Source organism: Styela clava, chromosome 7 (genome assembly GCF_964204865.1).
Source record: "Styela clava chromosome 7, kaStyClav1.hap1.2, whole genome shotgun sequence".
Classification (NCBI taxonomy): Eukaryota; Metazoa; Chordata; class Ascidiacea; order Stolidobranchia; family Styelidae; genus Styela; species Styela clava.
Genome location: NC_135256.1, coordinates 17,996,647 through 18,024,355, shown reverse-complemented (window position 1 = coordinate 18,024,355; position 27,709 = coordinate 17,996,647). Strand labels below are relative to the sequence as shown.

The 27,709-nt window shown below is 32.4% G+C and overlaps 1 protein-coding gene across 1 annotated transcript; it reads right to left on the bottom strand.

Annotated features, from left to right (window-relative positions):
* Positions 1–720: 720 nt before the first annotated feature.
* Positions 721–26,953, bottom strand: LOC120328502 (zinc finger protein castor homolog 1-like). The gene is made up of 35 exons (XM_039395011.2): positions 26,537–26,953; positions 24,883–24,981; positions 24,428–24,505; positions 21,810–21,962; positions 21,252–21,378; positions 20,607–20,766; positions 20,238–20,354; positions 18,920–19,117; positions 18,716–18,840; positions 18,296–18,364; positions 16,364–16,454; positions 15,617–15,781; positions 14,998–15,170; positions 14,614–14,739; positions 14,393–14,529; positions 12,597–12,701; positions 11,905–12,143; positions 11,191–11,389; positions 10,785–10,879; positions 10,630–10,691; positions 10,121–10,243; positions 9,503–9,925; positions 9,181–9,327; positions 8,587–8,785; positions 8,033–8,204; positions 7,784–7,927; positions 7,551–7,666; positions 7,217–7,274; positions 6,947–7,084; positions 6,430–6,528; positions 5,982–6,069; positions 5,733–5,895; positions 4,987–5,195; positions 4,267–4,527; positions 721–3,727 (listed from the first exon to the last, which is right to left on the bottom strand). The coding sequence occupies exons 1-35, from the start codon at positions 26,751–26,753 to the stop codon at positions 3,361–3,363; spliced, it is 5,442 nt and encodes a 1,813-aa protein (XP_039250945.2). The 5' UTR covers positions 26,754–26,953; the 3' UTR covers positions 721–3,360.
* Positions 26,954–27,709: the final 756 nt, after the last annotated feature.

Sequence of the window (27,709 nt, the reverse complement as noted above, 5' to 3'; positions counted from 1 at the left end):
CAAAAACTTTGATATCATTGTGTGCAAAAATGTATCAAGCATACAATTTCCCGGATTACACGATTGTTGTTTTAAAGCCGACTAATATAATTAGTGCAACTTAGTTTTCATAATTAGTGCAACTTAGTTATATATATATATCATGTTGACATCATTTATTATCATATTATTCCTACACGTTCAGGTTATATCGTGATTATCTTGAGATATCGTGATTATCTGTTTGCATTTATGTTATTATTTGTTCCTAAAGTTAAATATATTATTGTAAATATATTACTGGTTTTAACTTTTTCATGAAGTCATCTTAAAATTTGAATCTTATTCATACAAGCGAAATAGGTGGGAGTTGACCGCATGGTCGTATCGCTCCCTCCTGTTCACACCAAAACAATTTTATTGTTGTTACTTTTTTACTGTATTGATGACTGCATTTTTGGTTGACAAAAAAAATAAATCCTCTCTCTCTCTAAGGCGAACCATAACCTCCCGTACCGGTCGAATGCGACAAGACTTGTGTCCATGAAGAAGCTAACGCCGTTGCTCCACTCAAGATATAATCTCCTATGCACTCGTACCAGGGAATTGTAACGCCTGATCCTAATAAAAAGTTACCGAATGTAGCTTCTATAAACCGTTATAAATCGAAATACCAGTACCTTGTTCTCTAATTGTCAGCTCCGACGAAAACAAAAACAAGCTAAAAAAAATCAACAAATCTTTCAAAACACAAGCAAGTTTATTGCCTTGAATGAAATTACCTCTTACTTAAATAGCAATAAATTACCAAGTATATTTACACAAAAATGAACGAAAAAAATCAAGCAAAGAAATTCTATAACTATAATGAAGAAGAAAATAATCTAGAAGTAGAGTACGTTTGAACCCACACAGAGAAGATACTACGTTAATGCTAAAAAAAGAAATGGCTAAAACCGGCCTCGGCAAAATCGGCAATAATTAAAAATCAAATTAAACGGACTTTGTATGAAATTCATCATATGGTTTGAATAAAGTAGTCTATAGGGGGCGCTTTAATAAAAACATTACCCAAATGAAATTGATTTAAAAAATGACATTCAGGGTATTTTGTTCTCAAAATCACAAAAACGTTATTAGTGAAACGGCATGGTGGCTGAATTATACTGTATGTTGATAAAAATTACCACACGCTGTTATTTGAATAAAGTACCTTAAAATAGGTAAGTCATGTGACCTTATTCGAAACCATGACAAATGTTCAAGGCTCAATTGATCATTAAATGCATTTCAATTGCTGAAGCAATCATTTAAATACGGAAATATGAAAATTTACATTACTATACAAAAGCATTTGCAAAAGAACATGATAGCTAAAATGTTTCAAAGTAACTTCATGATTTTGAAGCAAAGATTCACATTATATGCTCTTATCTTCGTTTACTGAGCCACAAATCAGGTTTTGCAATAGTTATAAAAACATTTATTGTATTCCTATTAAACTTAACCAATTTTATTAAAAACTTGAGCAAGACTCTCCATAAAAAAATGAAGAACGACAAAAATTCCACAACAAAAAAATGAATAAACTGAAAAATGCTGACCCTAAACAATATTTATTTGAAGATGATAGTAGAATTTGAATATGTTGAGTAGGAAGGGCAAAAAGCATTATGTATCCAGTTAAGGTAATAATCCGGGTGGCATGAGCTTATAGCATTGGGTAAACTTGTTATGGTAAGGAATATCGACATATATTACAATATACTGCAATAAATGTTATCTACCCATGCAAATTTGTAACTTATGATATTTTAAAGACGGCAATAACCCTTCATTGAACAAACACGGGCAAAAAATGCAGAGCAGAAAATATGCAAGAAAACTTAACGTTTAAATGATGACAAACAATATTTCGAATGAAAGAAAATAATATGCTGCGCTCTGTACAACAACAAAAATGGCATTCTAAAAATTTTAACTTAGTTTCACAATCTACAATAAGGCACTTACTTATTCATATGCTGAGATTTTTATATCTCAGTTTCATATTTTAAAAATATATAATAACTTGAATAACTTTGAAGATAAGAATTGTCGTAAAATAAAATCAATTGTAATTCACATGAATTCATTCATGTCAAATCCAAAATGAATTAAATAGATAAATTTTCAATGCATGGACACAGTAAATACCACATTCAGTTAGTTATCACAGTCAGTTTTATTTCATGCACATTTGAACGAATTTATATTCATAATATTTAAAACAGTTTGTTGTACATTGAAAACCTACTATAAAAACGTCAAACATTTTATATTAGTTCACTTTTTTTAGTAATTTTTAGGGACTCTTGGCCAAGCTTTATGACCAAAATTGCATAAAAAGTTTTTATTAGTTTTTTTTGAGTCACCCTAACTACACGCAGATACACAGCCACCTGAGATTATTTGGGTGCATAATACGCGAAAAACTTGACGAAACGTTATTTATGAAGATATTCAGCTGAAGTTGAGGATTTTAACAGTGGGGAAAACAACCACAAATTGAACAAACAATTGCAAAAAGAAAATCAAGGATCGTGCAAATGAATCGAGCACTAAAATCACAGACTTCATGAGAGAGAATTGAAAAGCTGGAAAAATAAAAAACAGAGATTCGAAAGATGTTCGTTCTCGTTCAATTTAAATTGTTCTGTATTGTTTCACAGTCTCTGTATGTAATTTATTTATTTTTTGAAGATACAATACGAAAGAAACGTAAATAAATAAATGAAGAAAAAAAACTATAAATTCGCGAAGATATGTCATTTCTACAAAAACAACGAACTTGATAGAAAAAAGTACTATGATATCATATGCTTTTATGAAATGCCATCATCCGATCAAGCTCTGCCACACATGATGATATGGTAGTAAGAAAATCATGATCCTTCATACCTAGACAAGTATGATCGGTAATCAGTCAGCTGGTAGGAAAACATAATTATGAGAATTTATAGAGAAATTACAATTTTAACAACATTTTCAAAGATAACAGCAAAATTAACAAAAACGAAACAAAACTGTATTTCTTACTTGAAAAAGAGTACAAATTTGTCGTCGGTTGGATTCGTCAAAAATAAGAATGAGCAAGCAAACAGAATAGGCGAGAAGGGCAAAAAATTGCTTGGATACTACAAGCCAGTAGAGTGAAAATTTACACACCAAAAAAGGGAGTCAACATACATATATACAAAGTGAGAAATTCAGATTCAATCTGACATCGACTTCAGTATATAACGGATTTCTGTCACAAATACATTAATTCTACAGAAGAAGATAGAGACAATGCATAAGTTTACAAGCAGAAATGTCCGAAAAACCAGTAAAGCTTGACTTCTATGATCCGACACCCTCAGTCACCATTGACGAGACAGGGGAAGAAGCAGCCGAGATCGGCCCTTGCGATGGAGCAGCAGAACTCAAGAAAGCAAACTTGGACAGCAAATGTCCTTGCTCGTTTTGAGGCACTGGTGAAGTTTCGCTGGAGTGTCCGTTTTCATTTTCAATATGTGGTGGAGATGGAGCTTGTTGTTCGGAGCTTTCGTATTGATTCTGCATGTTACGAAACGCTGCTAGCGTTTGCAAGCTTAGATTGTGGGCCATGCCTCCATCATCGATTCCGTTTTGGACTTGAGAGGCATTCAACAACCTTTGTTGCATGTTTCGAAATGCAGTCAAGTTTTGCATAATCAGATTGGTGTTACTGAAAAACAAAGCAAAAAAAATTATTTTTCGAATTTTTTTTAAACATTTTTTCAAAGCTCAATGCGAGAGTCAATTAGAACCTATAATGAACATTGGAAATAGTCTTATATTATCTACTTTCCTATACTTGTTATTGAATATATATGATGACTTACTAAAATTGGGAAGTGTCACATTTTTACACTTTCGCTCCAAGCACAGACTTTGGATAACTACCTATACTTTCGATAAATGCTAGTTACTGATATGTGCATACAAATGTACTTTTTTTCAATAGCCCTGAATTTGTCCAATTTGGCATTAAGTAATTAATTTAAAACACTTTTGATGAGGAGACCTCTAATATGTCACCTCCAATAGTATAAGAGCACCATACTGTTCATTGTGACTTAAAACCATCACTCGAGGACAGGCAGATATGTTTAATTTTTGTAAGGTGTCTAATTCTACAGCACATGGGCTAGGTAGTGAATATGGAATTAAAACCTAAGATCCAACATAGTTAATCTAAGTGCTCCAAGATATAAATCTACTTACTCATTTGGAAGACTTGAAGTACGATGAAGCAATCCTCTCTTGTGTTTTTCAGCATGGAGTTCAATACCAGTAAGTCCAACAATAGTGTAGTTGCATCCTGGTTGCAAGCAGTGGAAATGTGACATGCTTCGACATCTGTACTTGCAATCTTCACGTCCACAATCATCTTTACCTCGAACTCGCTGAAATCCAGATTGTTCCAGAGCATCTGCTTTCATATGCTGACGTCTGTGGGTACCAACTTTGGCACTGTCTGTACATCTAGAAAATAAATATGTAAATAAAATTATTTGATTGAATACATGAAAGGGATAGGATCTGTGGCTTTTAAAAATGTACATCAAACATTTTTCTCTCTAAGCTTTAAACTTTGGATGGTCCATGTAAGATGACAATAATGTAAGAGACTACTAGCAAGAGCATTATTCAGAGCATCAAATGGGCGATCTCAAAAGGTTAGAGTTTTACGCTTTAGAAATTAGATATTCAACTTAAGCTCAACTGGGAAAATTAGTGTTGCAACTTTGGATTGGTAATGTCATATCATAAGGATGCAGAGTCTTATTCGGAGCAAACAGCTAAGAGAGATGAATATGGATTTATACAAATTAGAGAACTGTAAGTCAAAGGGTAGATAATGCTAATCTTTGGCTACTGAAAAATTAATATTAAGTATACAGATTACACTGAAAAATCGAAATCTTTTATATCTAAACTCACTTGAAGTCACATCTCAAGCAATGGAAATGGGTATTTTTTGCCCTGAATTCACATTGTTCGTCCTCACATAATTGAGTGGCTTTAAATCTTTTGAAATCATCACGAACAAGTCCAGCTACGCGATCGTGATGTTGCTTATGCTTGAACATGTGAGAACGTCCAGTGAAACGGTAGTTGCAATTTTCACGAGTACAGTGATAATGTGACACCTGCAATGCAATGAAATATTGTAAAATGACAATAAGATAAAAAGAACCAATTAGTAAACATGGCAACTTGAGAATCTGTAGAAGCATCTGATATCAGATACAAAAGCAAAAGGTATATAATATAATATAACTGCTTAAATACAGCATGGACCAAGACTGGCAAATATGAAATGGCTGATTTTTTTTAATAAGGCAGCAGTACATAACCAGTGGAATGGCCAAAACAGGATAATATACTATTCGGAATGCTTTATAAAAAAATATTTTTGAATATATTCTAAATATGTTCCAGGGAAATAACTCAGACAATTGTAAACTCATAGATTCAAACTATATTTATTTCTTGCTTAAAATGAAAAATTTTCAGATCAAATTATTCTTTAATCAAGAAATTAACATATCAAATATGTACCCAATTTCAAATTTAGCAAGCAAAAGCAATAAATTTCAAAATTTGTCCCCAATGCCATACCAAATATTCGATTGTCAGTGACTGATTTTGATGGACAATCTTCTAATAATTCATTTGGTCATTACCTTGAAAGTATATGTGCATTTTTCATCTCCACAATTATCTGTTGCCTCAAATCTTTTGAAACCTTCCAATACTCCATCAGAAAGCTTAAATTTGGTGAAACACTGGCTTTCATTCGGGCTGATTTTGGCATTTGGAGACTGATTTGAAGGCGTTTGAAATCCCCTGAAAAAATAGAATTTGAGAATAATTCACATTAGTAAAAATTGCGATATTATAAGAATATTAGATTCGATTTCTTATACACTTACCCTTCATCATTTTCTGTATCCATATTTCCCTCATCTGTCATATTTCCGTGTCCGTTAGACATCGAGTCTTCATTCATTGAATCAATATCTGAATTGAGAAATCATTAAATAACTCGAGGTTTTGACCAAGATAATAAAACTAAACGACCCATTATGGACCCTTCAAGTACACAGGCTGTCAGGTAAAATAAAATTAATTGAATCTGTTATTGTGTAACTGTGAATTGGATTTTCTTTAAAACTGTGCTTGAAGTTACTATCATAACAATGTGAGATTTAGAAAATTAAATTGACGATTACAAGTAAAAAGCTAAAATTTCTACTAGAGTTAAAATTAAATTTGAGCCTTGCTGTAGTTTGGAATTTTGGGGCCGATTTCGTTAACAATGGATTGGAAGCCCTCTTTATGTTTCTATTATTCTTATATACAGTAATAAGCAATGATTACCCAAATGTCGTTGTTGTTCAGAAGAATCGTTAGATTTTGAAGATCCAGCAGCAAATGAACTTAGATCAAGAGCTTCGTAATGTTCAACAGACAGATCATCTAAAGAAGAAATTTCAAACTTGTTATTAGAATAGAAATATCATACTAATATAATCAAATCATGGTGTTTGAATCTTCATAAGTATGTGGAGGAATAAGACAAAACATAGTTTTAGCGTTAGTTTCTAGAACAATTTCATCATAAAAGCTAATGATGTTAAGTGGGGAAATCCACCAAAAATTTTATAACAAGACTTCCATCCAGTTTTTTTCCCACAGATATCCTTGTATTTGTGGTTGACGATCCATTTTATTTTATTTTACAAATATCCTCTTATTTGTGGTTACCCACAGTTAGTATGCAGTAACAACACGCTTTTATTCTCTGCTTTCACATTGAAAGGTGAAAACAAAAAACATTTTATAAACATGTGCAGTTTTTGCCAGTTCTGCCCATTGATTGTGTTCATCTATTTACCTGAATTGCTTTCGTCATTTTCAATATTTTCAGGTAATTTTCTAGGAAGATCGGTATTGATAGATTCATCACGTTCTGTATTTTCAGAAGCTAGATCTTGTTGAGCTGCAGCTACAGCCGCGTAAGACGATTTCATTTCTGTTCAATATAAGGAAAGTGGTATTGAAATGGGTTATCATATACAAGAATAGAAGTTTTCTTCTCTCAGTTGTGACCTTGCTTTGAGCAAATTCCCTTGAAAATGGTTATATCAAACACAAAAGTACTCACGTTGAGTCATTCTTTCCAAAACATCCATTTGTTGTTGACTGAGCTGTTCTCTTTCTCTCTGAAATAAGAAAAATGTTATAGAAATATTTTCGAAAAGTGAATTTTCAATGATATCAGTAAGCAAGCACTTCAGACTTTATTTGTTACCAAGCTTGTATTGAGCCTTGTTGAAGTGAATACATAAAACTGTATAAAAAGGCTGTGCCTCAGAATTAGGAAAAGATTCTAGATAAATTGCTCTTCTACCCGACCTATTCTAGACATCACCACTTGAGGCATTAGAAAAAAGATAACATGGTTGCAAGACATTCACATCACATGATTTTGAACTTACAGCATCATAAACAATTCCAGATCCAGGTCTTTGTTCAGCTTCTTCAACTTCATCAATAATGAGAGGCAAACTGTCGTCACCAGAATCAACATTAGTATGGTCAATATTTTGAACATCTGAAATGGAAAGCAAATTTTTGGGATTAGACACTTCGGGTCCATATTATAATTCCCAAATTTGTAAGTTACTATTACGCTCGATAGTCTTTCTTGGAAAAATGTACTAAAGTTTACCTTCGCCTTCTGCGTAGGTTCTTCCAAGCATTCTTCGAAGGTGCTTTCTGACATGCGTCGACATCTGATGTTTGTATTGAAAAGCGAAAGTGCATCCACGTCTTACACAGTGATAATGACTAAACAATCCATTGTATTTGCAATCTGAAGATTTAATTAAAAATAATGAGTTTCATTGGACCAAAAAGATAAAAATCGATGTTTTTTTACTTGTGAAAGCACAATGATTAAATTGAAAAATCTTCCTACCGGAATGATTACAGTGTTCCTTTTTAGTGTAGTATTTGAAACCGCTTGCTTCACGCCTTGCGATTTTTTCATGTTTCTTCATGTGCCAGGGTAATTTAGAAGTACCGATTGTAGCAAAAGTGCATCCAGGTTTGAGGCAATGGTAATGTCCGCGAAGTCTATATTCGCAATTCTAAAGAGAAAAAATAAAATTAGAGAATGTTATGCAGACAATTAACAAATCAAACAGTAAAATATGGCTAATTACAGATTTTCCCTGCAAGTAAGAATATATTATTCAATATGGTTTTTAATGTTGTACTAATTATTCAAAGCTAAATACAGTATGACTATCATTTTCGTAGTCACTTATAATGTGCTAAATTGAGTATATCACGCAGCACTAGAAACTTCAGCATTCTATACTCTTTTGAGTAAGTTGATTCTAAACCTTGCGTCAAAAAAATTAGTAGTTGAAGTTTTAAAAATATCAAAACCGATTCTTATATCACCATGTCCTATCATGGTCGATATTGTCAGAACATGAAATATGAAATTCGTTTTTCATAACTTACAGGATTAGGACATTGTTTCTTCACAGAATAGCTTCTGAAGCATTGTTTTGCAGATCTAGCATAAGCATCCAGACTATCATGAGCTTGCCGATGAGTTTGAGCTTTTCCAAGAGATTTACAAACGTATCGACATCGGTTCATCGTGCAATGCCAGTGGTTTTGACCCGCGTACTTACAATCTGGCCTCATACATGCCATTCTGCAAAAATGAATAAAATACATTAAATCATTTCAAACTTCTGATATTCAAAGCAAGCAAATTTAGACTATATTGAAACGAGATTTATGTATACACTCAGACAGAGAGAAAGATAATAATATGGATATTGGGCATGAATGATGGAGTATATTGATGTAACAAACCAGTAATTTCATGAACCACCCTACGAAACTAGGAGTCTAGTACTCTCGCATATAATCACAATCACAATCCTGAGACTTGCCCTATAAACGAAGTTACAATGAGAGTAAAAATCTGCATGACGACCTGACCATCCAGCAAAATCATATCAATGGTGCATTTACACAGCCTTGTCCAGAGCAAAAGCTTTATATAGAAAATGCAATCCCACATAAAAAACACAAACTTCTTACCCATCTTTTATGTGGACGTATCCGCTGTCATTTTTCTGAGTGGGAAAAATTGACCTTCTCAATTCCTGATCACTAGATTCAGTCGCAGAAGCAGCTTGACTCATCCTTGCCATGAGAGCAGAGAGAGTTGCCGGATTTTGAAGCAACCTAAAAAATGAAGAAAGTTAGATATCAATCGTGATGACTACATTAATTTAAAGCAAATTGTCTGATTTGTTCAATTATTTGACTGTAATGAATTTTATCTCTTGATTTTTTCGTTTTTTATTAATAAAAGTTGATGGAAATGCTTTAAAATGAGAACTAGGCGATTGTGTCTTACCTATATGCTGGTACTGGTGTAGAGGAGAGAGGTTGTTCAGTTGAGCTGGTCATTTGACTTTTCAAAAGTGCGTTGGCATAAATTTGTGAAGCCAGAGATTGAAAATTGGCATTAGAATATTGTAAACCAGTCGCTGCATACTGAGATATGATAGATTGCTGTGGGTTATTCATCATAGGCTGCATGTCATCACTGCTGCGACGTTCTCTCTTCGGTGGTGAAGCTGGATTGGTAGGTGGTGGAGATTTACTGTACTCTGGTACAGTAAGATTTTGTTTTGTCATCCCGCTTTGTAAAGCAATGTACCCTGGTGGCGGGTCGGAAAGACTTCTATCCACCACTGGTTTAATACCCAGTGAAGAGCTTGGTTTTACATTTTGGATTGGAAGAGTAGCTCCCATTGATTCTAAATTTTCGTGAAACCTGAAACGAAAAAGGAAATAGGAATAAAAAAATTGATGATACATCAAAGTAATATCAAAAGAGATGAAATAGCGAACAAGATTGAAAATTTTTGGAGAAGGTGAAAATTATGCTCATTTAGAGTGAATTTTATCTTGTGAATCAAATTTCTTTATTGTTGGTAAGTAATAGACAATAAAAGGAAGAATATCATACTTTGCATGTCTGATGACTTTTTCTTGACTTGTAAACATAGCTTCACAGTTTTCAATCAAACAATGAAAATGACGTTTTGTTAAAAAGTCACAATCAGAAATCCAGCATTTGTAAGCATCAACTCTGTTCAAATTACAAGACAAAAAGAAAAGTTAGATGAGGCAAAAAGCAAAGCGTTTGAGAAAATAACAAATAGCGTTAATATTACTCAGTAGTTGCATAGTGCGTGACATGCATTCCATCACACCTCTGATTACCCGAGTGGTTACAGCTTACTCCATGCGTCTGGAACAAGTAACTGGCCAACTATACCCACACCTGACATGTACTGGTAACCTGATGAGAGAGAGGCTGTGTTTCACCATAATAACTGAGCCACCTTGTCGCCTTTCCTCTCCACGAGGTAAAATATTAAAATCCTATTCTAAAACGCAAAATCAGCTTGATTTCACATTTTCATTTATCATATTACTATTTGCAAGCCTGAATTGACTTCAGTTCCAACTTACCCAGTAAAGAATTTCGATACAGCATTCATCTTGATATCGACAAATGGACTCATCGGTTCGATCTAAAAGGTCAAAATAAAAATTCCATTAAATTTTGAAAAATTTTTGGAATAATAATGAAAAAAATAACAAAATGATTAACAATTGAGCCGTACCTTTTCAAGAGCAGGCGGGCGAGTGTTGGCAACAGTATTGTCGTCTGTAGAAACGCTTTCCCTATCATGTTCATATGCTGGTTTCGAAGAATAATCTAAAAAAGTATTTCACTCACTTAGAATACGTTTATCATGATTTTTGTAGAAGAAGAAACAATTTAAATAAAAAGCAGTTATAATTTGGGTAATTTTTAACTGGCTTTCATAGTTCACTTTAGCTCAAAAACAAAATTCTCAAAACAACTTAATCATGACAAGGCTAAATATGGTCGTTCGTTAAGAAACGAGAACAGAGTTAGAATTAGTTGATCGAAACACATGTCACCAAAAAATCGAAGCTACCTTTTTCATAATTCAAAATTTGTTCGGCCAAACATCTTGAAAAATACAAAAAAATATTAATTACCCGAAATTTTTACATCAGTATGAGTAACTGATGGATTTAATGCCGCTGCAGCACTGATTGCCATACTCGGTGAAATAACTCCAGAACCCCTGCCCCAATTAGAATCAGGATCAGAGAGTACGGACATGACGGTCTTTGATGTTACAACTTGCTTGTCTTCCAATCGAGGTAGGCTCTGAGTTGTAGAGGGTGAAGAAGGCTGAAAACAGAGATGAAGGATAAGTATAAATATTTTATATAACTTAGTATACTTGTTTGTACCTAAGTACAGCAGGACGTTACCACGAAACCAAGTGGGTGAATCGCCCTGTATTTTGATGGTTTACGACAGAATATCAATTTAAAAAAAAATTCAATCAAAAGTATTGAAAAGAAATACAAGAAAAGAACATATACATTTTTCCAATTTCTCAAACCAGCTTATGAAATTTCACCTTTTTGGGTTATTAAAGCTCCCAAGCGAATATGCTATCCTAAATATATTGGCAGTGAAACTTAAAAACCTGGTTCGAAGACATGAATTATCCCATGCTAAACATCATATCCAAGAAATAAAATAATAGATAAGCCATGCCAAGCAGTGCAGATTTCACCTCTTTCATAAAGGCAGCTCTTTGGTATCAGTAGTTGCTTGATAAGACCCTTTTCCAAAAAAAAATTTCGATTTTTCGTAATAATAATATATGACACATAAAATAAGGTGAAACGACATACCGCATGTGAAGCGTCTTCGTAATTAGGTGGTAATATCCAAGCTGGTTCTTCTTTCATCATAGGTTTAGGAATAGGAGTATTGTAACTGCCTTGAAAATTTCTGCTATTTAATGGAGTAATAGGAGACGCAGGTCCAGAGTTTGAAGTAGTTGGAATCCCATAATGAGTTGAAGGTTCGGACTTAATTGCTGTGAGTTGAGGAGACAGATGAGAGGCACTGATCATGTGAGGTAGAGAGGCTAAAATAAACAAGAAAGAAAACATGTGAAAGACTGTCCCAAGCTGGTTGTAAGCATGTAACAATGATTTCAGTTCAGGTCTTAAATGTCGCAAAGTATATAATCATATCATTTTGTTAATAGTTATCTTTTTGCTTGATATTAGTCAAGTGAGGGGTACGCCACCAAAAAGTGTTAGTACAGGTCCCAGTATACATAAATACGACTAATGGTTGAAAAATTCTTTTCTCTCAAAGAACCCTTATTGTAATGTAAGTTAATAAATTGTATAAAATCGATGCATAATTTAATAATTTCATACACGGTGGAATTCTTACCAAAGACAAAGTCTGTTCCATAACAAAGAATCGTGGAATTGTATCCAAAATTTGATATGTGCATGCCCAGATATCTAATAGCACCTTTATATTCGAATGATAAAATTTTGTTAATCAAATTGAAATAGTATTATACCTGGTGGCATAATAGACAAGATTTTTCTTGCTGCCTCTTGAAACATTGCTGGATTGAACATCGGCATTTTTGGAGAGTTCTGGGCACTTCTACTTTGTGCTGTATCTGTAATTAAAAATAAATTTATCAGTGAAAATATGAAATCAATTGTTAACGATACTGACCAAACATGCACCATACTGAAGATTTAAATAATCCACATTTCATGCTTGATCAATAATCGACCAATTGTGATTTAGAATGCAATTCAGAAAAGGAATTAAAAAACAAAAAGAGAATAAAATTGAATTCGAATTTAGTACAGCCGGATTTAATTGTGCTACATATTGACTTGTTGGACAAATTGATAAATGATTGTGTCTACGTGAAAAACGATATTTAATCTAAGTAGGATGTGATTGCTATACAGTCGTTGTAATTAAGGACAAAAACAGGGAGCTCAAATTTCAGAACACAAAAATGTATTCAAAATTTGAAACCGTCTCATGAAACCGTCTTGTTGTAATTATTGTCAGTAAAAAATGTTAGGAAGCAACTGTGATAAAACATAGCATAAAAGGATGTGAAAACGATACCATAGCAAAAATCTTTTTGAAAAGTCGCTCCTGTAAACTAGCTCAGAAATTAACAACCATTTTTTATCAATGCTTTTTTGACAGAAATGAGGTAATTTTTGTGTTCATATCAGAAGTATTTTGATACACAATAAGAATGCAATTGAACTCAAATATAAATAGATTTTCGACAGTTTTTTGATAAATTCGAAATCATTGTATGTATATACAGAAATGCCGTTTAGTTATATTTTAATCCATAGGGTCGAACCAAAAAAATGGTTTATTTTTCAAAGTATATAGCGAAAATAGACCAATTAACTATTTCAGATACAGTCGAAAAAAAAATTTTTCAACTTGAAAATTGAGTATACTAAAAATAGGTAAAGTTTAACAAGAAGAAAACAAAGTTCATATATTTATGCACAATTTGGAAAGTAGAAAAGCTGAGATAATAATGGTTTTGAACCATTATTTTAATAACCAGTAACAAATTTTTTTTGAATTGTTCAACATTTAAAATCAAAGAATAACTATATTGAATATAACTGATTTTGAGAATTTTGATTCAATGATTGACAGTTTCCTAGCAACAGAGAAAATTTTGAAAATTATCAAACCAACAATATTATGAGTGGTGATATTGTAGAAAAATTATGAAGCAGCGATGGATTGAAAGATATAAAGAAATGAGGCTTACTTGAGATGCGTCTTGATGCAACAGCAGCCATGTAAGGAGAGAAAGGAGAAAGAAGAGAATGAGAGAGATAGGTACGATCCGTAGGTAAGGATAATCTAGAGTTCACTGCTGAGACTAAAACAGGACCGGTTTGAATTTGTAAATGTGGGAGCCGGGTACCAGAAAACAAAGTGGGTCCAGGTGGGGCAGGGCGTGGATAAGGTTCGGCTGAAATAAGCTTGGGTGGTGGCATGCTGGGTCGGACATCTTTGGAACGGGACGCGGGTGGAACGAACTGGGTGAATTTTAGTTTTTTGGGTGGTAATTTAAAATGAGATATCATGGGTGGCTCAATTCTTCTTGACAAGGTCACAACGGGTTGGACAGGAATAGGCAGAAGATGGCCAGAAGTTGAATTATCAGAAATCTCATCTTGAAAGAGAAAAGAAGAGAAGAAAATGAAAGAAAAAGAAAGAACAGGTTGAAAACTCAATAAAAAAAACTGCGATTGTTCAATTTCCTATGTTATTTGTGATCACGAAAGGTTGAAAGTTAATACTAACCATCGCCTAGGTATTCATTGCGTTCATGCTTTCGTTTATGTGATTCCATTTGACTTGTCGAAGTGAATGAAAAGTTACATCCTGGTCTGAGGCAATGAAAATGATTTGCAGTGTAGTTCCAAACACAATCGTTAATGCTGTTAAAAACAAGCATTATATTTATAAAAATATTTACGTTAAATTTGATATTCTTATGAAGAGTGATAAAAACAAGACATTACCTGCAAGCTTCATTTTTGAAAAATTTTTTGAATCCTTTGCTTATGTATTGATCATCTCGTAAATGATAAGTCTTATGTTTTTCTATGTCGCATTTGTTCTTGAAGGTAAAATTGCAGTCATTGCGACTGTAATGAAAAATAAATGAGGTGAATTACGAGATAAATAAAAATATTTTGACAAAAATTGACGACAAAAAGTTCATAAAGTTCCGTTCATGAATTTCATATTTCAGTTACGAATGCAAAATATCTAAGTTCTCGCAAAAAATAGCCACCGTGGTATATTCCAGAAACAATCTGGTAACATTATGATTCAAGAATAAGCGACATTTTAGTCATATGAAATCCTTATTACGTTATTCACAAAATCTAACAGAAACTTACGTGCAATGAAAGTGAGTTGTTTTTTGATCTCTGAAAGTGCAAGTATCTAGATCGCATTGTTCAGTAGCTCGAAAGCGTTTAAAACCGCTACAGACGAATTGCATGTATTTCTTGTGAAAATTCTCATGAGTCATTACGTCAGATGTACTGGTGTAAACTTTGTTGCAGTCAGGCTGTGAAAAAAATTTCACGACTTAACTAATATTGCAAAGAATAGAAATACCCATTATGACAATACATTTTTTTACAAATTTAATTATAAATGGAAAAGTACAAATTGTAGAATAACAAAAATAACCTTAAATTATAATTTTTAACCCTTTACTGTCACGCCATCTTTTATTTGTAAGTTAGTTGGGAAGAGTCTGTTATCTTCACACAGTGCTATGGAGTACAAATTATATACTAGTAAAACAAAAGAACAAAAAGCAACTAAAATTTTAATTTTTAACCCTTCACTGTCGAGTCAATTTTCAAGATGGTGGGAGTCTGTATTACCTTCATGCAATGCTAATGAGCACAATTTATATAAGGCAAAATAACAAAAAACACCTGCAAATATAATTTTTAACTCTTTATTGTCAAGTCAATTTTCAAGTGGGTGAGAGTTTGTTATTACCTGCATGCAGTGATAATGAGTACTTTTTCCATTTAGGTGACAATTCGGATATTTAGTTGAACAGTCTTCAGTGGGAGAAAATCGAAGGAAGCCGTGTGCAAGCGAGTTGTCGCGTTTCTTGTGCATATTATAATGTCTAATCACATCCGCTTTATTGGTGAAACGCTGTGTATTAAAATCCGGAAAAGTTTTTATATTAGAGAATATTATTATGAAAAGTTTTAAAACAATAAAGAGGTGGCGTGCTAAAATTTGCTAAACAAATTCAACAAAATTATACAATATCCTAAAAATAATATAACAGGATATTTTTACAGTTTGAAAGTTCAGAATCCAAACAGACTAAAAGGTCATACGTTATAATATGTAGCAACCCACTCAAAAATTTTTCAAACATATTTGGCATTAAACTTTTAGGTATTTCCCCTGATAATTATCATATTTCCGGTGCTCAGCGTTTTTTAAATAAACTATTAATATTATAATGCCTTTCATATAAAAGATTATTATAAGTTGCTGAAGCTGAAATGTTGTGGGTAAAGGGATAATAAACACAACGAAAAGCATTTGACAGTGACGTTGTCAATGAATAAAAAGCGGTATACAGTGAAATATTCTTATTTCTTAATTTAACATTTTTTGTATCATTTGAATTATCGCGTATTATGTAACTCTTGGTATTACCAAACCATTACTTCATCATAAACTCACAATCTAGGTTCAAATTGAAAACTATTAGCTACATACCAGGTAGTTACAATCTTCTACGACACAGTGATAATGATCTCTAGTGTAGTATTGGCAAGTGAGAAGTCCACATCGATTCATATTGGTAAATCTAGACAAAACAAAAATTACATTATTAAACAGTCAATGCATGTTTCATCGTTAACATGCCCGAAAGAAGTTTCTATTAACCTATAGAATTTTTTTTGGTGAATCACCAGATTATTGGCATATTTCCTTGTTCCCAATAAGGTTATTAATGGACCCGATAATCTATTTAAAAATTTCTCTTTGTTTTTATCAATCAGAAAAATGGTAATTTAAATGTGTCTGATAAAAAAATTTCCAAGATATTATGGCAATATGGTATTGCATTCAATAATGTATTAATAATATTTGTCGTGTGGTGTTCTTTTATAACGGGTTAATTTTGAGCCAAATTTCATTTTCTTAGTAATGTATTGTGCATGATTAGAATAGAAGGAAGTGTACAAAAACCGATATGTCACGGCACATAATTTTTTATGGCGGGCAATAAGGAAACTCGAGATGAGCATGCTCGATCTCAAAACATTTTCTTAAGCGTTTTATCATTGAAAAAGCTTAAGAAAAGCGATGCATGTTTGAAAGAAATGGCAGTTTTCATGCGTGTCACATCCTGCTATTGAAATTTTATGTTGCGAGCGTACTAGCACGCAAAACTTTGGGGCGTTAAGTGATTTCGGTATTGAGTCATTTCATGGTAAGAAAATTTGTAGCCTTACAGTCAACTCGACTTCCTCAAAACAAAATAACTGTTGATGGCGCAAGAAAATATGTGAATAACGAGACTGAACGGACAGGAAGTGGCTATTCCATAAAAGGAATCATATTTTGCGCTTAAAAGTATCGAGTATCATCATATAGCAGGAACCAACTAGCGAGCAAAAATACATCATTCCATATGTTACTAATAATAAATAGCTTAAAAATTGTATCATATTTTTAGACGGTATTAATTATAAAATATATGGGTTATGTTATGACTTGAATCACATAGCTATATAAAGCAATCAGTGTTGTTAAATTACATTCCAATAATCATATAAAACATATGTTAACAGAACATTTCTTCAAAATTTCTAATGTTGCTTATATGTAAATAGATAGGGATAGGTAAAAAATGCAATGCTTACTGCGTATTTACAATTATGGCAAATTTCAATAAAAATTTGATGCCTGTATTGAAGATATAAAAATGTCGAAAAACCAAAAACTTCAATTTTACCAATCTTACTAAGAGACATAAAAATCTGAAGTATATACAAAATACACACAGAGAATAATAAAATTTTGCAATTGTGTATAAGGTAATTTTTCCTACAACATACTCGCCTACTTTTATGAAAGTACAAAGAGAGGTCATGTAAGTTTATAGTGCAATTTTTAGCTGGTTATTACTAGTTGGTGAACGAACGCCCACAAGGAAAAAACCAAAATCAAATTAGTTTCTAATGTCACAAATTCTAATACTAACATATCAAAATTCAAAATGTAAATGGCAAATTTCTTATTTACGTGCGGAGGTGTGTTTTTACGAGTGCTGTGAACTTTCCATCGACAATATATACTTTTCTTAGAAAAATATAGACCAGTATTGCTTTCTTAGACACGTTAAAGTAACGCTACAGGAAACGCAGTGATAGAAAAACCAATAAAGGTTTCTGTAATTAGCATTTTGCAGACAGCATCACCTTTTTACTGATAAAACTATAAAATTGATTACGAATACATTTTACTAAAAAACGTGAAGCATCATTTGCAATACGATTAAAAAAGGTGATTGACATTTGAAGAAACGACCGTGTACCGTTTAACAAGATACTTTGTATATAGTAGACATAGAAATAAAAACAGAAAATATATTGAAATGAAAACCCATACTGATACTAATAATTAAGATATTGCACTTACTTAGCGATATATTGATCGAACACTACCTCATCGAAATTGGACGGGTCGAGAGTACCTTTCTTGATTGATCTGTAAATTAATGTAAGACAATTTTAAAAATAGCAAGCTCAAGTAAGCACACCTTTATAACTCAAAAACGGAAATATAGAATCTGATTAATCAAGGGAACATGTTATGGTGAGCTACCCAATGAAAATTATCCAAATTATAATATTATGGATGGGAATATGCAGGCATATGAGAAAGCAACCTGCAATGTACAAGGCGTTCAAAAAATTTGATTACAAATTACATACAAAATTTTGCTGCGATGTCAGAGATCTGGAAAGCAACAGTTGGTGGGCAATTTTAGCATAAAATGACATAGTGAGCTACACCAAGCACACTGCATATAATAGTATTTTACTTCTAATAACTTACCCAACTCCACTAGATACTGTTCCAGCAGTTATGCTGTCATTGGCAGACATTGAAGTTCTATCTAACATAGATGGTGAGTTGGAAGTGGAGTTCAAACTATCCATCATTCCTTTGGTAGGAGTACCCTGAAAATTATTTCAAAATGAAAATTTATATAGGAAAATTCTTGCAGCTTTTCATTTAGTGTTATTATTATTAATCTACCTGAGAGTACATTCCTTGAGCTTTCAAAAAAAAATTTCTCAATGCTGTTTGGCGGTCATCGACAGAGGAATCTTGTAAAGATGACATTACCATGGATGGTTGTTGTTGCAATCTACTGTTGTTGAGTTTTTGAGCTTCACTGAGGGTTCCCTGCTTTTGCTGTTGGATGACATCTTCACTGGTTTCTTTCAAGAGGGCCTGGAATGAAATTCTACGTTTAAATTAACATTAAATTCATATTCAAGAGAGGTATACTTAGAAAATTTTGAGGTGCATTCAAAGTGACATTTTTAGTGCAAAATCATGACACAAAACTTTAATAAAAAAAATAGGCAAGCAAAATCATTTTTGTGCAAAAAGGGCCTATTGCATGAGTAAAATATTTAGGTATTGTCAGAGGTTCATATATATGGACAGTTCTCAATTTACCTCCAACTACTTTGTGATAATGAAATATTCGTTTTAACCAACTACATAATTATTCATATTATGTATTAAAAACTATTATGTCATAGACCTCTTTAAAATGCCAATTCAACAGATTAGATCGCAACTGAAAATTAGAAAGAAGGTAAGAGTCCATTTCATGATGCTAGTCAGAAATTGGTTAGACATGTTACATAATTTGCTGTTATAAACCATTTATGCAGCCTTTCCCAACCAGGTAAAGATTTTGTTGTTTTTATGGCAGAAATACAAAAACATCACTTGTAAGTTTGTAACACTAACTCTGGATCCTTTAAGAAATAAACAATAACAGAAACTGAGTTTTTATGCATAATAAGGGAGGAATAAATAGATCAAAAATAAGGAAAAAAAAGAACGTAGCAAAAAAGGATTGGCAACCACGGAGTTAATGTCTATTTTGAAAACCGATATTTCCCAAAATATTATTTTCAAAACTGAGCGATTCATTCCAGCTTCCGTTTCTTTTATCATCGCTCGAAGGTTTCGAGTTATTTAATTCATCGAAACAAATGAGGAAATCAAATTGCTTGCGTGAGGAAACGTGAAATTAATCATTGTAGTAAGATTAATTAATAACCAAGAAGCATATTCACATCTTTGTATATGTTTTTATCAAAGGTTACATCACATATTACTAATTCACTATTTTGAAACTTCCAAGGAACGAGAATATTTTTACTTTGTAATGGAGATTTGCAGAAGACAACCTTATCAAAATTTTAGAAATCGTCTCTGGGCGAAGAATTGAGATTTCTGCTAGCAAACTTAGCATTCTCAAAACAAGTTCTCAATTCTCAAATAACAAGCACAAAAAATATGCCCAAATTGACTGCCATAGAAACAGCATTACCTGAATTTTTGCATCATGTTGTGCTTTGCCACTCATCCAATCATCATCAATGCTTTGGCATTGGTTTGAAAACTTCTCAAATGAAGATGTTGAAATAGTAGGTGGTGCTGATGACAACTAAATTAGAAAATTTGATAGCATGAAGTTGATTTTTTTAGGTATAAAGTACAATTCATTGAAAATAGGGAAAATGGCTTACACCCATGTACAAATTGACTATATTAATAGTATATATATAATGTATATCAAATTCGAAAAATTCACCTTTTTGCATTCACGTGACAAAGAAATTTTTTTTATGTTTGGTATAAATTAGTGAATTCAACAAATTCGAGTTGAGCAAAAAATGGGAAAGAAAACAAAACCGACCTTTGCATCATTTTCCTCTTCCCTTTGTTCCAATCTTGCAGATGTAAGTTGATTGTTAAGTCGATGAAGAGCAAAAAACTCATGAACAGACAATCCAACTTCATCCATGGCTTGCTGCAATGGCTTCTGTTGCTCAACCAACTTCATGAGTCGGTGATATCTTGATTTAACAGAAAAACGATTAAAAATGTTTAAATACCTTTAGTGAAAAGCTTCATATCTAAGTAATGTGGAAGTACCAACAAATAGTTTGTTATTCTAAAAATAGACAACGTGATATACTCCCACAAAATTAAAAAATGTGATAAATTACTTGCGTCTGTGGAAACAACAAATAATAATCTACAATATGTTAGTGGGAGAAAGTAATTCACAAAAGTAACCTGGCTCGTTTTTTAGGCCACCATAGCCAAGACTTTAACAAGCTAATCAAAAACAACACCTCTATTTTTTCAGTTTTTTAAACTTGAACGCACAATGCCATACTCAAATAACTATAACCAAGTAAGAGATAGTAGGATATACATATTGTATACCCATTGTATACATAAAATCCTACATAAATTGCAGGTGTATTTCAGTTCTGTCCAGTGATTAATACAGTTATGTTATTAGTAAGATATTGTAGATTAAATATTGACTCACTTTTCCAATTGCTCATTATTTTCTGTTGTTGTTGATGTAATCGGTTGATCGAGAAATAAATTAGGTGAGGTAGACTGAGAATGTGGTGTCATGTTGTTCGTCTTTTCGAAATCGTTATACGAATCGACTAAAAAAGAAAACGATATTATATATATTACATTAAGGTGGGCTTCGTTCCATTACTAGTTACCATTAATGAAACATAAAACTTATTTTCAGAACAGAATAATGTTCCAAAAATTTCAAGACAAAATGGCGGATGTTAAAATGCTTAAAAATTACAAAAAATAGATTGTTCTTAGACTGGTTTCGGTTTCATCCTTTTGGATTAAAGACAATTGATTTGTGAATTGGGTATACAGTAGGATAATATTGTTTGAACCTGATACCTACTTTTTATGCTATTTTTGCACTGCATAATCTAAGTAAGATAAAGTTGTACAATTATAACATTCTTGCGACATATTGAATGAGGAATTTCATTACACAAAAAATAGTACAGCACTAAAGTTGAAAAATCAAAATCGATCAAAGAATATATATATTATTTATACTCACTTGATGTACCGTCAATTCTGGGCCTTTTCACAGACAAATCCAGACCAGGACACTGTTCATCCATCCCATCATTTTGCTGAGTAAAATCGTGCGGTGATTCCATTCTATCGTTAATATTTTCTTCTTCGTAGTCTTCATGAGACCTCTTTCTACCTATAGATGGATCAAAATACGAAATAAGATTTGTGGAACTTTCAAAGATGATTGTCATATGAGAATTGATTATTAAGTACAAGACTAAACTTTAATGGCAATCTTTCCAAAAAATAGGATCCATTTATGTTTTACAGTGGTTGCTTGTACAATGACTTGTTCAGTGAGTTATAAAAAAATCAACTGTAATAACTCTAGTCATGAATGTCTAGAACGAATAGAATATTAAAATCAAAATAAATTACACTGGGCATTTTAAATTGCCATTTTGATCAATTGACCAAAAATGCCTTCACATAATTTCTGAAAAGTGCAGAAATAGATAACCAACCACACTATTGTTTATATTTTACTTTCTTGTATTTTCAACTCAAATTCAAGTACTACTTTAACATAAAACAGTTTGGAAGAAACTTTAAAATACAACTTTCAATTCAAATACAGAAAAAAATATTTCCACTTTGCTAATCCACTTTCTAACACTATAATGTGGGCTTCAGATTAAGTGATTAAAATGATTATATGGAAACATAATCCCCATACAATCTGGCACCAATGGTCAGCAATAATGCAAGCAGTAAAAATAATAGATTAAAAAGATTTATATATATCAGCAGAGAAAGGGGGTGGAAAACAGATTACATCAATGTCACATGCTGTTTCAATTTCCTTATAGGTAGTAGATTAAATATCAGCAAATCTCTTTAGATTTAAATTAACTCAGAATTAATTGAGTGTAAACAGGGAAATTAACACGCACTTGCTATTTTTATTGCTGTCAACATTTCCATAAAATCATTAGAATATTATATTTTATTGAGCACAGATATAAAGAGCAGAATATGCAGTTTCTTTATTTCAAAAAAACAAGAAGGCCCAATTAACACTTATTTGTGATTCCATTTTTAGAACTGATGACATCTTTATTTGACAACATGATGGGAAAATAGCATGATCACTGACCTTACATAACAATGAAATTGCTAATGGTACATATTTAATGAATTACAACTCAACACCTAACACTAAAAATTTGTTTTAATCTTTTAAAATACCAAAATATAAATATAAAGCAAATTTCATTGAAAATGAATAATATCAAATATTTTATAACAATGAAATAAAGATGAATAGGAACTTCAATCTTGATCTATGGACTTATCAATGATGGGGATATTTTAAAGAAATTAATTAAAAATCGACATTGTATATTTGGGTTTTATTTTTGTCATTATGACAATTGACAATACACTCTTTATGAATTCAAAACTTCATTTTGTTCAAAGTCCAAGAATGTGATCAGTAGCCGGGAGTAGACAGACTTTTATTACATATATCCAACCAATAAATCATTATAACATCAGTTCAGTGACATTTTTGAACACTGGCAACTAGCAATGACTAGAAGATGAAAAATTGTCAGAACCGAACATTCTTCAATAAAAGTTTTAATGAACATCTGAAATATTTCTCATTACTTCTGTATAATTACTAACGGTATATTTATATTTACTTTTATTTCTTTTTTGCGATCTTTTTACAACAGTAAAACTACCTCAATATTAAAACAATAAGTCTTCAGCCATTATCATGTAATTTTACTCCTTTTTTGAAAGACATTGTAAAGGAAATTACATTTTCTAAGTCATTTTCCGTGATCACGTTTTAACGACGAGGATTTTCAAAATTGCAAAATTGTTTTTCAATGGCGAATTCAAAACAGCAGAGTCATTATTGATCATAAAGGTATGCCAATAGATAATGAAAGCCAAAACCAAGAGGCAAAATTTTTTTTGAAGAAAGCACAACTTATAAAACAGCATTCAAAAGCTAATCTAAAGATGTTGGAAATTGAGCAATTAGAACGCAATATATTAAAATCGATTTTCAACTTTTCAAATGAAAAAATTTGCCAAGATTTGCAATAAATGGAAAAAAAAGCCATAATCATTTCCTGTTACAACTCAAAGTCTTGGCTACAAATATTCATTTGTGAAAGTTCATCATCATTATCGAGTTTTGCTGAGTAAACATTAAACATGGTCAATTTGCCTAAGATTCGGATACTAAATACTATGTCCTTATCTAGGGATGGGCAATTTAAAATAATAGTATATCGAGATCAAATCCAGAATACTGAATCCTATTATATTTTTTATTGCAGTGATCGCGAAAACGGTGAGAATTCTCTCACAAACTTGCTAGATTACAATTTTTAAAAATCAAAATTGTAAAGTGCCTTTGTATTAGCATTAGATTTCATTTGAGACCAAACATGCGCATCCCAATGTTGATGAAATTTTAAATGATCTTCTAAAACTAAAAGTCTCATTATACACTTTGAAAGTAAACAGTAGGGCACAAGGAGAACTGCGACCGCTTATGATGAATTAAGATCCATATCCCACAGATAAACAATCAAAGATACTTCAATACAGAGTATAAGTTAAGGTTCAAATGCATACTTGACTTATTGTCTGGATGTTCCATGGTCCGCATCTCCTCGTCATCACTCACGCTTTCGGGTTGAAGAATATACACACCTAGGATTCAATGAGAAATATAATATTAAAATCATAAATTAAATCACCTACATATTTTAATACAAAAAAATCACAATACAAATATTATGCAATAAATTTTTGTCACCACGAATAAATAGCGCAGAAAATTAATAATTGGAATAGATTGCTGACCGCCGTTATAGGTTCAGCTTTTCAGTCGTCAGTTCGTTCATGCTGGTGTTATTTAGTGCGACTTTTGTTGACTAATATATGATTTGACGTCTCTGATGGATTGGAACTTTTCATCAATCGCATTCATTATAACTAGTAATATATGCGGTAATAGTTGAATCAAATTACAATCCCAATCAATACACAACTACAAAATTATGCTCATTGAAAGAATAGAAAAATACCTTCTGGAGGATTTGTAGCCGTTAAGTTCGTCCTTTGAATATTCCCAATGTTGTCCATAATATTATCTACTTTCAGTTCACTTTCCATACAATTAGTATCTGTGGTAAGCAAAAATCGAATGTACATGACATTTTGCACGCTAGTGTTTTAAAAATAGTGATCATTTTTTTTTCTTGGCGTATACTAAACACGCAGTAAAATTTTTGTGTACGTTAGCGGAAATAAAATAAACGTTAAGTGTAAAATGACCTCAGAAGTTGATACTTATTTCTGAGAAAAGAAAATTGAGGGAAAAAATTTCGTGTTGCGTTATCAAAATCACATAATACGCAATAAATTGTGTAAAAGTGTGAATTAACGATTTCGCGAAACGTAAAGTAAAGGAGCCGTGTTGATCACAAGCCGTTTCTATAAATAGAATTAATAGTCTTAATACGTTTCACGGGTCAATATATTTCTGATTAAAATTTTTCACGGATTTTTATGTTTTTCCAGCTATGGGCACGATAAAAAAACACCAAAAGGATTGTATTATAAATTGACCATGCGTGGTACTTGTATTTCACCTTTTCTTTTTTTTGTGACAAAAACGACAAATTACGGTGATTGTAATCAAATTTTGTACCGTGAATTCGTAAAAACTCCAAAAAAAATGAAAAATCCGAAATATAATTACACACGTACAATTGCACAAAATGAAAAAAAAAATCTTTAACACCAAAACGAGGCAGCAGTCGCGCGCCAGATGCTAATAATATTAATGGATACCCGGAAAACGACAAGAATCGATTTCATTACAGGCCGCTTTTTGGTGGAGAAAGATTATCCGCTTTTAAAATTTGAAAAATGAAATGAACTCTGAAGAATGGCTATCACAAAAGACATAAAATAAGCAAGCTTACTAAAATAATCTTAATACTGTATTTTGATCTCCAATTTCCTGGCATTGGCAGAATAGGATAAAATTTCATTGAAAATATACATAAATTCAGTGTTCCCGTGGACCTTTTTTGCAACTAATAAAAGTCCCCAATGGAAAATAAGGGAAGAATAGCAATATAGCAATAGACAAAATATATCAAATTCTAATTCAATGAAAATTTTCACACATAAAAATGTGTCCTTTTTGTCCGGGGAAAGCACGTAGAAAATTAGCATTTTTGTTCTAACAAAAACTACAAATTTCGTGCCGATGGATTCAAAACGCGACTGATGGAATGATATAATATTTCCTTTACGCTGGGCGATTAAACAAGCATCATTATTCATTCGTTCTAATTGTCGTAGTTTTAAATAGGCTTGATGTGGCAATATTTCAAGGCGTTTCCTTACATACAAATGGATGAGATTTTGAGAAAATAGAAATACGAAAAATTGAATACTAATAAGATAAAAAAATCATGATAAGTGACGGTAATAATAACTATTGGTAACGGTTTCTGATAATCTAATTGATAAAACAAGAAGACTTGAGCGAATGAGTGTAACTTAACCCTAGTCGCTCTTAAAAACACATGAAATATTAGCAATCGTTTGAAAATTGAATGCAAAAAATAGAAGCAACCTTATAGCAGGTAGTCTTGAAAATACATACCTGCCTTGACGAAAATTGAGATCTACATTTTAACAATAGTTAGTACAATAAAAACCAACCTGCTTCGCTGGCATTCATCTCTCCCTGGCCAACAGGCGAACTTGAACCATTCGTCGTCTCATCCGTTACCTCGGGAGATAACGAGTCTTCCGTTTCGTCATTTATGTTGTCGACCTGAGAAACAGGCGTCGTAAGCGTACCACTTGACCCTCCGCTCAGCTTGCCACATATCATATCAATGCATCGCACAGGTTTTCCCTTCCGTCGAGACGACATGGCGTCCGTCCGGTGTTGTTAGATTTTAGCCTTCTTCCGATAATTGTCGTGTTCTATGCCTTATCGTTTTGAATTCTAATTGGCAATATTATTGAGCTTGTAAACAAAGGAGTATGCACACACTTGGTTGTTCTCATGCAGATTACGATAATAAATATATATAAATGTTACTACGCCTACGACTCACTGAAATGGAAAATTTTGGTATGTTGATTTGGACAGCAAGCAAGAATGCACATGTAAATATAGCACACTGCCTCCAATTAACCTCGTTACAAAAATGTCAAAATAAAATAACAGACAAGGTCTTACTGTCTTTTTCAACAAAAATAACAAGCTCGGCTCTGCTGAAGGTAGAATATAACGACATAGCTAATCGAAACCAAAAAACTGATCGATCTAAATACCCTTTTCCTTGTCGAAAATTTTCTCCCGCGCAAAAAATATTATCATAACCCATGCCTAGGTTTGGTTGCTTTGCTAAAAGCACAATAATAACACTCTATCCCGATGCAAAAAAAAATTCATCTAACGGCAAATTAAATACAAAGACGCGACATCGCACCACACAACAAAGGCAATTTCTCGCGCTTTTTTGCAGAAAATCGCGCCTGTTAATTTGGTAAATACTGCTTGCTATTTATATTGTTATTATCACTACCGATAATTTTCGCTGGGTGGTCAAAAAATCTGCTGTATATGACATCTCGTATCAATTTAATTAGTATACGATAATTTACGTCAGTCTGTACATTTTATTACTTTTTGTGTCGCCACAATAAAATAACAAATTTTGCTTTTTTCTCGAAAATGATGCCGAAAAAATTGGCACGAAGATATAATTACCGCACGGTATGGCAGTTGACATTGTTCGGCATCAGGCCAAGCTTTACATAAGCTAACTAATAAAGTAGAAAGATATTTATCACTTATGCATAACCAAGAATGGGTATAGC

Coding starts and splice junctions, on each gene's coding strand:
- LOC120328502 (XM_039395011.2), bottom strand. CDS start 26,753: ATGTCGTCTCGACGGAAGGGAAAACCTGTGCGATGCATTGATATGATA. Junction 15,171..15,616: donor CTCATTATCACTGCATGCAG/GTAATAACAAAC, acceptor TTTTTTTCACAG/CCTGACTGCAACAAAGTTTA. Junction 5,896..5,981: donor GATACAGAAAATGATGAAGG/GTAAGTGTATAA, acceptor CTATTTTTTCAG/GGGATTTCAAACGCCTTCAA.